General features: G+C 45.8%; 1 protein-coding gene across 5 annotated transcripts in view; it reads right to left on the bottom strand.

Moving 5' to 3' along the window:
• The window catches only part of tbxas1 (thromboxane A synthase 1 (platelet)), a 242,859-nt gene that overhangs the window by 12,460 nt on the left and 216,161 nt on the right, over positions 1-14,238 (bottom strand). For all 5 annotated transcript variants that reach the window (XM_078568528.1, XM_078568527.1, XM_078568529.1 and 2 more), the window contains 2 exons: positions 13,610-13,698; positions 9,858-9,995 (listed from right to left, as the gene is read on the bottom strand). In XM_078568528.1, coding sequence (XP_078424654.1) covers positions 9,858-9,995; positions 13,610-13,698 — 227 coding nt within the window. The remainder of the gene's footprint in view (positions 1-9,857; positions 9,996-13,609; positions 13,699-14,238) is intronic.

Below are 14,238 nucleotides of genomic sequence, written 5' to 3'. Positions count from 1 at the left end.
TATGTGCCTTAACCAGCAAGGATTGCACTCCCACAGCTTGTGGCTGTTGGGTGACCAAAGGCGGTGAACAATACAGGTCACCACCAGATATCCTGACAGCAGTCATGAAGCCTTCATTCTCAGAACTTCACAGCCTGACAAACCAGGTGGCGGCTACTAGACAAGAAAAACTATCTAATGGCTCATGGCTCTGGTGTGCAATCCACATATATGTTAGTGACATGCTTATAACAAAAGCCATGCTGCCACACAAAAATACGACAACATAGGGGTGCTTAAGCAACGTTTCTGCTACCTGGACTGCTTGGAGGGGCCTGCAGTACTTGACAGAACATTTAGCAAGTCTTGTGGTGATCTGCATGCCGCACAACATCCCCATCACCATGCCGCCAGCTACGCAGCAAACAGGATTGAGATGAAGTTTCTTCTGCATCCAGGTTTTTGGAGGACAATCCACAGAGCCTCGTGATTTACTGAGTCAAATGCTTTGGTCAGGTCAATGAATGCAATGAAGAGTTCCTGATGTTGTTCTCAACATTTTTCTTGGATTTGTCAGGCAACAAAGACTAAGCCAGAGTTCCTTAAGAAAATCCAAGCCCACACTGTGCGTCTCACAGGAAGTAGGCAATTCAGGAGAATGCGTGTCAGGATTTTAGCTGCTATGGACAAGAGGGAAATACTTCAATAGTTTCCACAGTATTTCTCCTTCCTTGAAGATAGTTACAATTGTCGCATTCCTGAAGTCAGGGAAGGAGTTCTTTCTCCTCCCAAATTGTAGGATGAGTGCATGGAGTGTTGATGTGAGCAGAAACCCTCCAGCTTTGAAGAGCTCAGCTGAAATACCATCGGGTTGTGGGCTTTGGTGTTTCTCATCCATGTGATTGCCTGTTACAGGTCTCCCATCGATAGTGGTTCAGCCACGGATCCTACCACTGGGGAAAGCCTGAAGAGTGTCAACTACCACTGTGGAATCACGGTTGGGGAGCTGTTGAAAATGTTCTTTCCAGTGCTGAAGGGTGATTGTCATCCTTAAGAAGAGAAACACTATCCTGTGAGAGAAGGCGACTTTGTCCATTTGATTTTGGTCTATAGATAGCCCCGGTGGCTTTAAATGAGCTTTGCATGTCATGATGGTCTGCATTTTATTTCACTTCATGATGGTATGACTGCAACTGTCTAGAGTGGGAGCTCCGAAACAAATGCCTTCAAAATCTGAACCGGGGTCAAGCAAGGCTGTGTGATATTATTTACAATCTACTTGACAGCGGCTATACAAACATACGAATTAGGAGCAGGAGTAGGCCACTTGGCCCCTTGAGCCTGCTCCGCCATTCAATAAGATGATGGCTGATCTAGTTGTGGCCTGAACTCCATATACTGCCTATCGCTGATACCCTTTGACACCCCTGTTGGTCAAGAGTCTACCTCTGCCTTATAAATATTCATTGACCCTGTCTCCACCACTCTCTGAGAAAGAGAGTTCCAAAGATTCATGACCCTCTGAAAGAAAAACTTTATTCTCATCTCCGTCTTAAATGAGGGACCCTTTATTTTTAAATTGTCTCCCCAGTTCTAGACTCTCCCACAAGAGGAAACATTCTTTCAGGATCTGCCCTCTCAAGTCACCTCAAGATCTTCTATGTTTCAATAAAAATGCTGCTTTTCTATTCTTTCTGCCAAAGTGGACAAATTCACATTTTCCCACATTATACTTGATCTGCTATATTTTTGCCCACTCACTCAACCTACCTATGTCCCTTTGCAGGTTTCTTATGTACTCTTCACAACTTCCTATACTTGTGTCATTAGTAAATTGAGTGGTGAAAAAAAATGGCAGATGGAGTAAAATGTAGAAATAGTGAGCTTATCCACTTTGGAAGAAAGAACGGAAAAGGAGCGTATTATTTAATTGAAAAGAGATTGCAAAATTCTTGAGGTACAGAGGGATTTGATTGTCCTGGTACATGAGTCAGGAAAAGTTAGCATGCAGGGACAGCAAGTGATTAGGTAGGCAAATGGAGTGTCGTTGTTTATTGCAAGGGGAATGGAATATAAAAGTAGGAATGTTTTGCTACAATTGTACAGGGAGGGGCTCAGCCGGGATATTCCGCACCCGATCGGGATGGGCATGTTTGGCGGCGAGATTGGAAAATCTCGCGAGAAGGCCCTAGGCATGTTCCCCGGCGATGTAAATCCAGGAAGCAATTGTCCCCTCGCCCCATCAATGGCAGGCCACGTTTCCTGCCATCAGACGTCGGGAACTTAATTTGAATACATTTGTATATCATTATTGTGGCCACACGCCGGAAACTGCACCCCCCAACATCCCCTCAAATTGAAATCCCACATCGCTGTCATTTTAGAATGGCCTAGAAACATAGAGACATAGAAAATAGGAGCAGGAGTAGGTCATTCGGCCCTTCGAGCCTGCTCCGCCATTCAATATGATCGTGGCTGATCCTTCATCTCAACACCATACTCCCGCTCTCTCCCCATACCCCTTGATGCCTTTACTGTCTAGAAATCTATCTATTTCCTTCTTAAATACATTCAGTAGCTTATTCACCACAGCCCTCTGTGGTACAGAATTCCACAGGTTCACCAGCCTCTGAGTGAAGAAATTTCTCCTCATCTCAGTCCTAAATGGTCTACCCCATATCCTTAGACTGCGACCCCTTGTTTTAGAACTTCCAGCCAGGGGGAGCATCATCCCTGCATCCAGTCTGTCCAGCTTTGTCAGGGTTTTATACGTTTCAATGATATCCCCTCTCATTCTTCCAAACTCCAGTGAATACAGGCCTAGTCGACCCAATCTCTCCTCGTATGACAATCCTGCCATCCAAGAATCAGCCTGGTGAACCTTTGCTGCACTCCCTCTGTGGCAAGTATATCCTTTCTTAGGTAAGGTCTCCTTACCCAGGTGTGGTCTCACCAAGGCCTTGTACAGCTGCAGTAAGACATCCTTGCTCCTGTACTCAAATCCTCCTGCAATGAAGGCCAACATACCATTTGCCTTCCTGACTGCTTGCTGCACCTGCATATTTGCTTTCAGTGATTGATGTACAAGGACACTCAGAACCCTTTATACGTCAACATTTCCCAATCTTTCAATGCACCATTTAAATAATAGTCATTCTGTTTTTCCTCCTGAACTACTGATAACTTCACACTTATCCATGTTATACTGCATCTGTCATGTATTTGACTACTCACTCAACTTGTCTAAATCATCTTGAAGCCTCTTTACATCTTCTCACTACTCACATTCCCACCTAGTTTTGTGTCCTCAGCAAACTTGGAAATATTACATTTAGTTCCCTCATCTAAATCATTGATCTATATTGTGAATAGCTGGGGTCCAAGCACTGATCCCGTCAGTACCCCATTAGTCACCACCTGCCACTCCGAAAAGACCTGTTTATCCCTACTCTCTGTTTCCTGTCTGCTAAACAATTTTCAATCCATGCCAATATATTACGCCCAATCCCATGTGCTTTAATTTTGCACACTAACCTCTTATGTGGGACTTTATCAAAAGCTTACTGAAAATTCAAATACACCACATTCACTGGTTCTCCCTTATCTATTCTACTTAGTCAGGTCCTCAAAATCTCTAGCATGTTTGCCAAACGTGATTTCCCTTTCACAAATCCAAGGTTGACTTTGTCTAATCCCATTGATATTTTACAAGTCTCCTGTTATCACATCCTTTATAATAGACTCTAGCATTTTCCCTACTGCTGATGTTAGGCTGTAATTCGCTGTTTTCTCCCTCCCTCCTTTTTTAAATAGTGGGGTCACATTTGCCACCTTCCAATCAGCCGGGACTGTTCCAGAGTCTACTGAATTCTGGAAGATGACAACCAATGCATCCACTATTTCCATGGCCACCTCCTTTAGTACCCTGGGATGTAGATTACTGGGTCCTGGGGGTTTATCAGCTTTCAGTCACATTAATTTCTCCAGCACTATTGTTTTAGTTATGCTAACTTCCTTCAATTCCTTCTCCTCACTGGACCCTTGGTTCCCTAGTATTTCTGGCAAGTTACTTGTTTCTTCCTCCATGAAGACAGAACTAAAGTAGTTGTTTAATTGCTCTGCCATTTCCTTGTTCTCTATTATAAATTCTCCCGTTTCAGACTGTAAGGAACCAACATTTGTCTTCACTAATCTTTTTCTTTTTACAAACTTATAGAAGCTTTTACAGTTTGCTTTTATGTTCCTTGCAAGTTTACTTCCATACCCCATTTTCCCCCTCTTAATCAATCTCTTGGTCATCCTTTGCTGAATTCTAAACTGCTCACAATTCTCAAGCTTGCTACTTTTCTAGCAACTTTATATAAGTCCTCTTTGGATCTAACATTATCCTTAATTTTTTTGTTAGCCATGGATGGGCTGCTTTTCCTGTTGTGTTTTTGCACCAGAAAGGAATGTATAACTGTTGCAGTGTATACATTTGTTCCTTAAATATTAGCCATTATCTAGCCACCTCTTAATGAAGTTCCCCAATCTATCTTAGCCAACTCATGTCTCATACCTTCATAGTTTTCTTTGTTAAGACTGAGGAGCCTAGTTTCAGATCGGACCTCTTCACTTTCCGTCGTAATGAAGAATTCTATCATGTTATGATCACTGTTCCCTAAAGGACCCTGCGCAACAAGATTATTAATTAACTCCTTCTCATTGCACAATACCAAATCTAGGATAGCATGTCCCCTACATTCTGGTCTAAAAAAAACTCGTATGCACTCTAGGAATTCATCCGCCACAGTATTATAGCTAATTTGGTTTGATCCAGTCTATATGTAAATTAAAGTCACTCATGATTACTGTAGCACCCTTGTTGCATGCATCTCTAATTTCCTGTTTAATGCTGTCCCTAACCTTACCGCTTCTAGCTTTCCTGATCCTGGGCGAAATGCACAAAGTACTGTGCCTTCGCGAAGAAGGCCCATGACGTCCTGGATATACTTGTGCTTGGAGGCTTGTGAAATCCCACACAGGCCACCTGTGGAGCCCTAGAAGGAGCCACTGGTGTAAAAATTGAGCGCCGTGGTCACTTTTACAGCCGCTGGCAGTGAATGACCTCCATGTCCCCATAGCGCCAAATCGTACACTAGGTGGCATATATGACTGAGCGGTTCCCTAGAAATGCGCAATCTTTGGTGACACTGGTTCTCAGTCATCTGCAGGAATGACAGACTCCGTCTCTTGACCTTGAGTCTAATGAGGTGCCTACGAGTGACAGCTCGCTGTGGATCTACAATGTGTGCGCAGCAGGCCCCGTCATCCCTTCATCTTCAGGGAGGCACTCCTCCCTTTGCCAAGTCAAGCGCCTCTGCCCTCTCTTCTTCTCCATGATCCTGATGTTCTCCTCCTGCAGGATCAAAAAGAGAGATGTGTGGGTTATTTTTAAAATTTATTTCCAGGATGTGGGCATTGCTGGCTAGGTCAGCATTTATTGCCCATCCCTAGTTGCCCTTGGGAAGGTGGTGGTGAGCTGCCTTCTTGAACCACTGCAGTCCACGTGGTGTAGGTACACCCACAGTGCTGTTAGGCAGGGAATTCCAGAATTTTGACCCAACGACAATGAAGCAACGGCGATATATTTCCAAGTCAGGATAGTGAGTGGCTTGGAGGGGAACTTCCAGGTGGTGGTGTTCCCATGTATTTGCTTGCCCTTGTTCTAGATGGTAGCAGTTGTGGGTTTGTAAGGTGCTGCCTTGGTGAGTTCCTGCAGTGCATCTTGTAGATGGTACACACTGCAGCTACTGTGCGTCGGTGGTGGAGAGAGTGAATATTTGTGGATGAGGTGCCAATCAAACGGGCTACTTTGTCCTGGATGGTGTCAAGCTTCTTGAGTGTTGTTGGAGCTGCACTCATCCAGGCAAGTGGAGAGTATTCCATCACACTCCTGACTTGTGCATTGCAGATGGTGGACAGGCTTTGGGGAGTTAGGAGGTGAGTTACTTGGCACAGGATTCCTAGCCTCTAACCTGCTCTTGTAGCCACAGTATTTATACGGCTAGTCCAATTCAGTTTCTGGTCAACAGTAACCACCCAGGGATGTTGATAGTGGAGGATTCAGCGATGCTAATGCCATTGAATGTAAAGGGGCGATGGTTAGATTTTTCTTGGTGGAGATACTCATTGTCTGGCACTTGTGTGGTGCCAATGTTACTTCCCACTTGCCAGCCCAAGTCTGGATATTGTCCAGGTCTTGCTGCATTTGGACACAGATTGCTTCAATATCTGAGGAGTCGCGAATGGTGCTGAACATTGTGCAATTATCAACGAACATTCTGACCTTGTAATAGAAGGAAGGTCATTGATGAAGCAGCTGAAGATGGTTGGGCATAAGATACTACCCTGAGGGACTCCTGCTGTGATGTCCTGGAACTGAGATGATTGACCTCCAAAAACCACAACCATCTTCCTTTATGCTAGGTATGACTCCAACCAGCGCAGAGTTTTCCCCCTAGTTCCCATTAACTCCAGTTTTGCTAGGGCTCCTTGATGCCATACTCGGTCAAATGCTGCCTTGATGTCAAGGGCAGTCACTGTCACCTCACCTTTTGGAGTTCAGCTCTTTTGTCCATGTTTAAACCAAGGCTGTAATGAGGTCAGAAGCTGAGTGACCCTGGTGGAACCAAAACTGAATGCCAGTGAACAGGTTATTGCTAAGCAAGTGCTGCTTGATAGCACTGTTGATGACCCCCTTCCAATACTTTACTGATGATTGAGAGTAGACAGATGGGGTGGTAATTGGCTAGGTTGGATTTGTATAGGACATACCTGGGCAATTTTCCATATTGCCAGGTAGATGCTAGTGTTGTAGCTGTACTGGAACAGCTTGGCTAGGGGTGCAGCAAGTTCTAGAGCACAAGTCTTCAGTACAATTGCTGGAATGTTGTCAGAGCCCATAGCCTTTGCACTATCCTGTCCCTTCAACCGTTTCTTGATATCACGAGGAGTGATTTGAATTGACTGAAGGCTGGCATTTGTGATGCTGAGGACCTCTGAAGGAGGCCAAGATGGAGCATCCACTCGGCACTTCTGGCTGAAGATTGATGTGAATGCTTCAACCTTATCTTTTGTACTGATGTGTTGGGCTGCTCCATCATTGAGGATGGGGATATTTGCAGAGCCTCCTCCTCCAGTGAGTTGTTTAATTGAACACCACCATTCACGACTGGATGTGGCAGGACTGCAGAACTTAGATCTGATTCGTTGGTTGTAGAATTTCTTAGCTCTGGCTATCACTTACTGCTTATGCTGTTTGACATCGCATTTTTAGGTATGTCTGGTGCAGGTATGTCTCCTGGCATGCCCTCCTGCAATTCGTTGAACCAGGGTTGATCCCCTGGTAATGGTAGAGTGGGGGTTATGCTGGGCTATGAGGTTATAGATTGTGGTTGAGTACAATTCTGCTGCTACTGATGGCCCACAGCGCCTCATGGATGCCCCGTCTTGTGTTTCTAGATCCCACTTAGCACGGTGGTCGTGCCACACAACATGATGGAAGGTATCCTCAATGTGAAGATGGGACTTCATCTCCATAAGGGCTGTGCAGTGGTCACTTCTACCGATACTGTCATGGACAGGTGCATCTGTGGCAGGCAGGTTGGTCAGGATGAGGTCAAGTATGTTTTTCCCTCTTGTTGGTTCCCTCACCACCTGCCGCAGACCCAGTCTAGTAGTTATGTCCTTCAGGACTCAGCAAGTTCGTCTGTGGTGGTGCTACCGAGCCCTCTTGGTGTTGGACATTGAAGTCCCCCACTCAGAGTACATTCTGCGCACTTGCCACACTCAGTGCTTCCTCCAAGTGGTGTTCAACATGGAGGAGCATTGATTCATCGCTGAAAGGGGGGAGTGGGGCGGTACGTGGTAATTAGCAGAATGTTTGATCTGATGCCATGAGACTTCATGGGGGCCGGAGTGGATGTTGAAGGCTCCCAGGGCACCCGGCTGTAAAACACTGTATACCACTGTGTCGCCACCTCTGCTGGGTCTGTCCTGCTGGTGGGACAGGATATTAGTAAACCAGATGGGTTTTACGACAATTGACAATCGACAATGGTTTCATGGTTACCATTAGGCTTTTAACTCCAGATTTTTATTGAATTCAGATTCCACCATCTGCCGTGGTGGGATTCAAACCCGGGTCCCCAGAGCATTACCCTAAGTCTCTAGGTTACCAGTGCAGTGACAATACCACTAAACCACATAGTCCTAAGAGCCTCTCTTGGTTAAGTCTGAAGGCCTCTTCATGCATGCAGGAGAGTGCTGGCCCCCACTTGGATGGCCAGTGTGCAGTGCACTCATTGACTGTCCGAAAACCCCACCCACCTCCGCCCCACTCCCCTTGGCCAATTGGAGGCAGCTTTGGCCACTGGACTGCATGCTGTGCTCTCAGCTCAGGCACAGGCATTCTCCTAACCCGCGCTGCAAGGCTGCACTGTTAGCTTGAACCATAATGGATACTGGTCCACGCCTTAATAAAGACATTGCAAGTGGCTGTGAGCGCCTCCACCAGTGACTGAACCATGGCCACCTTTCGCAATGGATTGTACAACTCGCCCAGTCAGCCAACTGCCCTGCTGCCCCCTAAGACACACATTAATTTGCAGTTTGCGCTCTAGAGGTGAAAAGTTCTGGAGCATTTGGAGGTGCTTTCATGGTTTTGCGTTGCTTGAGTGGGTAGTAAAGTTTCAGAGGCCCGACTCCAAGAAGTCAATGGAGCTGCAGCTGAACAGTCACAGCTGCAGAAGAATGCTCAGTTTAGACAAGCTTTTGCAAGTTTGTGGCCGTTTCCCTCACCCCACCCCCCGGCAGCATGTGCTTGAGTCTTTCCTTCAGTCTGTCTGCGCTGCCTTGCCCCTCCCCCCACCCAAACCGGTCTGACCCGCCCTGGAGCCCTTGCCCTAGCACCACACCGAAAGCCAGCCGGGGGAAAAGAGACACGCCTCTGTCCCCGCAAATGTGCAGCACCTCATCCTTGATATCCTACGGGCATTGCTCGCGAGCACTGTGCAAGGTTATGTGCATTCACCTCCAAGTTCAGGTCACCAGGTGCACATCTTTTAATGGCAGTCGTGAAGCATGCCATTCTGAAGTCACGCCGACATGGATGGTAAAGGGTATGTGATACGAGGGGATGATTCCAGTGAACAGGGCTTATAATTAGACGCACCTGTATTAAAATGACATTCCTGACGTCCGGCGGCAGGAAATGTGGCCCGCCATTGACGAGTGGAGCGGACGATCGCAAACTGATTTAACATCGGTCTAAAACCAAATTTTGGCCTTAATGCCATATTGTCCCACCCCACCCTCCACCATGATGGTCAATGCCAATGGGGCTGGAAAATCCCGGCCTATAGGTTTCACAGTACTTGTGAAGTCTTGTCACTGGAGGATGGATGTATCCATGGTTCTGCCATTAGCTGGGTATAATTACAGCCTACCTCAAGGCTGGACACTGTGAAATGCCATACTCAGGAATTCTTCCAGATGAGACAACAACATTTTGAGAAGTAACACATCACCAGCTAGGTCAATGAACAAAGGATTAAAGTGGGTGGCATTTATGCCTTTATGATGACAGCTAAATTTTTTATGAATATTCTTTGTCTCATTGCTGGTACAATATGGGTCAGTGCAACTTTTCAGTGTTGAAAATGCTCTTTACCTCTTCGATGTCTTTGACCAAGTGTTTGGTCATCTGTCTTAACATCTCCTTACTTGATCCAGGGTCATTTTTTTGATTGATAACATGCCTATGAAGTGCCTTGGGTCACTTTACTGTGTTAAAGGCACTATATAAATGGAAGTAGTTATGATTGGTTGTTACATACCTCTCTGGTTTAAATTTCTCCGGTTCTGGCCAGTATTTGGGGTCATAGTGAAGGACACCGACAGGAACTTCGATAGTCATCCCTGCTGGAATGAAGTGCCCTTTCACAAAACAGTCCTTTTCACAAATACGCTGAAACCTGCGACAGACCAACAGAAGTGTTGGTTATTTCATCACTGATCTTTACAAACAACGACAACGTGTACAATAATCTTTTTAAGTCATTTTTTGCCCTCCATGGTTCCCTCCCAGGAGGGCAAAAAACGAGCTTCCGTCACCTTAACAAGTTTTCATCCCTCCTTTACTGAAAGCACTAATGTCTGGTATGGGTACATGAGCACCAGGTGCCCTTCTTAGACACACAGGCACTGTCTAACAACGGTTACTGGATAGCAATCAGGATTGGGAAACCTGGCTGCATTTTATCCCATCCCCACTTCCTTATGGAAAGGGCCTCTGAAGGTGAAATCAGCTCAGCTCAGCACGGGACAGGAACCAAATCTTGGCCCTCCTGGTCTGTGTGATTTTTGTACTACTTTGGTTGGTGTTACTGGGTTTTCAGGGACCGGGCTTTCATTTTAACCATACTTTATAAGCAGCTTCAGTTACGTGAAAAGACTAGAGAAGCTGCGATTGTTCTTAGAGCACAGAGCAGAGAAGGTAAAATAAGATTTCATAAAAGTGTTCAAAGTTACAAGTTTTGATAAGGGAAAATCTGTTTCCACTGGCAGGAGGGTCATTAACAAGAAGACGCAAATTTATGATAATTGGTAAAAGAACCAGAGGGGTAATGAAGTATTTTTAAATTTTTATACAGTGTGTTATGCTAGAGAACGTGTTGGTAGAAAGGCAGCAGATTCAACAGAAACTTTCAAAAAGAGATTGGATACATATGCACTTGAAGGGTTAAAATTTGCATGGGTATGGGGGGAGAGGAATGGGACTAATTGCACAGCTCTTTCTAAGACTGATATAGCACAAGAGCCATTTTCTTCTGATTCTAAGTTGAGTGATTGCTCACCATTTGCTTTCTACTCAAGGGAAAATGAAGCAAGGTCAGGGCTGGGGTTAGCTGTGATGCCCAGGGAGGAAGCAATGGAAAAGGAAGTGTTTAGATGGAGAAGTTCATCAAAACAGGTTAACGGTAAACTCCAAACCCATGGATTACAGCACTTCAAAAAAAGTCAACTGTGCAGTGTACCATGTGATGTTTAAACCTGTAATGCGTCCTTTAGAATTGAACTTTGTTGTATTACTTTCTATGGGAACATTACTGATATGCTTGATACAGCCTTTACATGAAGACACTGCCTTGCCATTTAAGACTGCCTTAACCAGACAAGGTATTGGGAAGTGTCTGGCGCATTGACCTCTACCTCGCAGAGGCTGAGCGTCAACTCGCAGACACTTCCTCCTACCTCTCCCTGGACCATGACCCCACCACAGAACATCAAGCCATTGTTTCCAGGACTGTCACTGACCTCATCTCCTCTGGAGATCTTCCTCCCACAGCTTCCAACCTGATAGTCGCCCAACCTCGGATGGCCCGCTTCTACCTCCTACCCAAAATCCACAAACAGAACTGTCCTGGCAGACTGATCGTGTCAGCCTGTTCCTGCCCCACGGAACTCATTTCTCGTTATCTTGACTCCCTTCTGTCTCCCCTTGTCCAGTCCCTTCCCACCTACATCCGTGATTCCTCTGACACCTTACGTCACATCAACAATTTCCAGTTCCCTGGCCCCAACCGCTTCCTCTTCACCATGGATGTCCAATCCCTCTACACCTCCATCCCCCACCAGGATGGTCTGAGGGCCCTTAGCTTCTTCCTTGAACAGAGGCCCGAACAATCCCCATCCACCACTACTTTCCTCCGTCTGGCTGAACTTGTTCTCACACTGAACAATTTCTCCTTTAACTCCTCTCACTTCCTCCAAATAAAAGGTGTGGCTATGGGTACCCGCATGGGTCCCAGCTATGCCTGTCTCTTTATGGGGTATGTGGAACATTCCTTGTTCCAGTCCTACTCCGGCCCCCTCCCACAACTCTTTCTCCGGTACATCGATAATTACTTCGGTGCTGCTTCATGCTCTCGTCCGGACCTGAAAAAATTTATTAATTTTGCTTCCAATCTCCACCCCTCCATCATTTTCACATGGTCCATCTCTGACACTTCTCTTCCCTTCCTTGACCTCTCTGTCTCAATTTCTGATGATAGACTGTCCACCAATATCCATTACAATCCTACCGACTCCCACAGCTACCTCGACTACAGCTCCTCACACCCCGCTTCCTGTAAGGACTCCATCCCATTCTCTCAGTTCCTTCGCCTCCATCGCATCTGTTCTGATGACGCTACCTTCAAAAACAGCTCCTCTGACATGTCCTGCTTCTTCCTTAACCGAGGTTTTCCACCCACGGTCGTTGACAGGGCCCTCAACCGTGTCCGGCCCATATCCCGCGCATCCACCCTCACGCCTTCTCCTCCTTCCCAGCAACGTGATAGGGTCCCCCTTGCCCTCACTTATCACCCAACCAGCTTCCGCATTCAAAGGATTATCCTCCGCCATTTCCGCCAACTCCAGCATGATGCCACCACCAAACACATCTTCCCTTCACCCCCCCGACGGCATTCCGTAGGGATCGTTCCCTCCGGGACACCCTGGTCCACTCCTCCATCACCCCCTACTCCTCAACCCCCACCTATGGCACCTCCCCATGCCCATGCAGAAGATGCAACACCTGCCCCTTCACTTCCTCTCTCCTCACCGTCCAAGGGCCCAAACACTCCTTTCAAGTGAAGCAGCATTTCACTTGCATTTCCCCTAACTTAGTCTACTGCATTCGTTCCTCCCAATGCGGTCTCCTCTACATTGGAGAGACCAAACGCAAACTGGGTGACCGCTTTGCAGAACACCTTCGGTCTGTCTGCAAGAAAGACCCAAACCTCCCTGTCGCTTGCCATTTTAACACTCCACCCTGTTCTCTTGCCCACATGTCTGTCCTTGGCTTGCTGCATTGTTCCAGTGAAGCCCAACGCAAACTGGAGGAACAGCACCTCATCTTCCGACTAGGCACTTTACAGCCTTCCGGGCTGAATATTGAATTCAACAACTTTAGATCTTAAACTCCCCCTCCCCCCATCCCCACCCCGTTTCTCCCCCCTCCCCTTTTTTTTCAATAATATATATAGATTCTTCTTTTCCCATCTATTTCCATTATTTTTAAATCTAAAACTAAAACTTTGTTAGTCTTTCCATCCCACCCCCACTAGAGCTGTACCTTGAGTATCCTGTCTTCCATTCTTAATTAGCACTTTTCTTAGACAATATCACCACCTTCAACACCTCTTTGATCCTTTTGTCTGTGACATCTTTTGATTATCTGCTCCTATCACTGCTTGCTTATCTCCACAATCATCCCACCCTCAACTTCTCTCTCCCCCCGCCCCCCCACCTTAGACCAGCTTATATTTCACCTCTCTCCTAACTATACTTCAGTTCTGCCGAAGGGTCATGAAGACTCGAAACGTTAACTGATTTCTTCTCCACCGATGCTGCCAGACCTGCTGAGTTTTTCCAGGTAATTCTGTTTTTGTTAAGGTATTGGGAAATCCTTCCTATACAAAATTCAGTGGAAAGTTTTGTCATATAAAACAAAAGTGTCCAATTTGTAACACCATTTTTAGAAGGGGTTTTACCTCCTTCTCACTATAATCTCTTAAAGTTTCATGAATCATGCCTTTTTTTTTACCTGACTCCAGGCGGGTACATGCGTAGAGACTCTGACATCACCATGTCCAAATATGGTAAGCTCTGCACGTTGTTATAATCAGGGGTGGTCTGAAAGATTACAATGACGAGTTAATGGACAACCATTTTTGTTGAGCCATCTGTTACAAATTCCAGATCTACACTAGATTGGATTCAGTGACTCCCATATCCACGGCAATGAATTCACTTTTGCTGCCCAAAATGTAATCATATGATAGTGTAACCTGGTGATGTAACGAGGACAGGCCTTGTTCTGTTAAGTGACAATCTCAAATTGTCACCACATGCATTTCTCACATCTTCCAGAGGGTGGATTAATGAAAACTCCAGTGAGAGGAGACCGATTATAAACATGATTTATCTGACATATAATATGGAAACTAACAGAATGATGTTCACAGTGAGTTTGAACTTATTTTGATACTTTTTTCTAACATAGGAAGTAACAAAGGTCATCTCATTTCTCCACTTAGAAGTTCTCTAGCAGTTCTCTCAGGCAAATTGGTGTTGAATTTAAGATGAAAGTTCTTGCCTGCGGAGTCTGTCTTCCATTCCATACTTCTCCTTACTGTGTGTCACCTTCTTCTAAAGACTTGACATCTGATCATT

This window comes from Cetorhinus maximus, chromosome 22 (assembly GCF_964194155.1).
Source record: "Cetorhinus maximus chromosome 22, sCetMax3.hap1.1, whole genome shotgun sequence".
NCBI classification, from domain to species: domain Eukaryota; kingdom Metazoa; phylum Chordata; class Chondrichthyes; order Lamniformes; family Cetorhinidae; genus Cetorhinus; species Cetorhinus maximus.
Note: the sequence above shows the minus strand (reverse complement) of the source record. Positions and strands in the feature narration are given on the sequence as shown.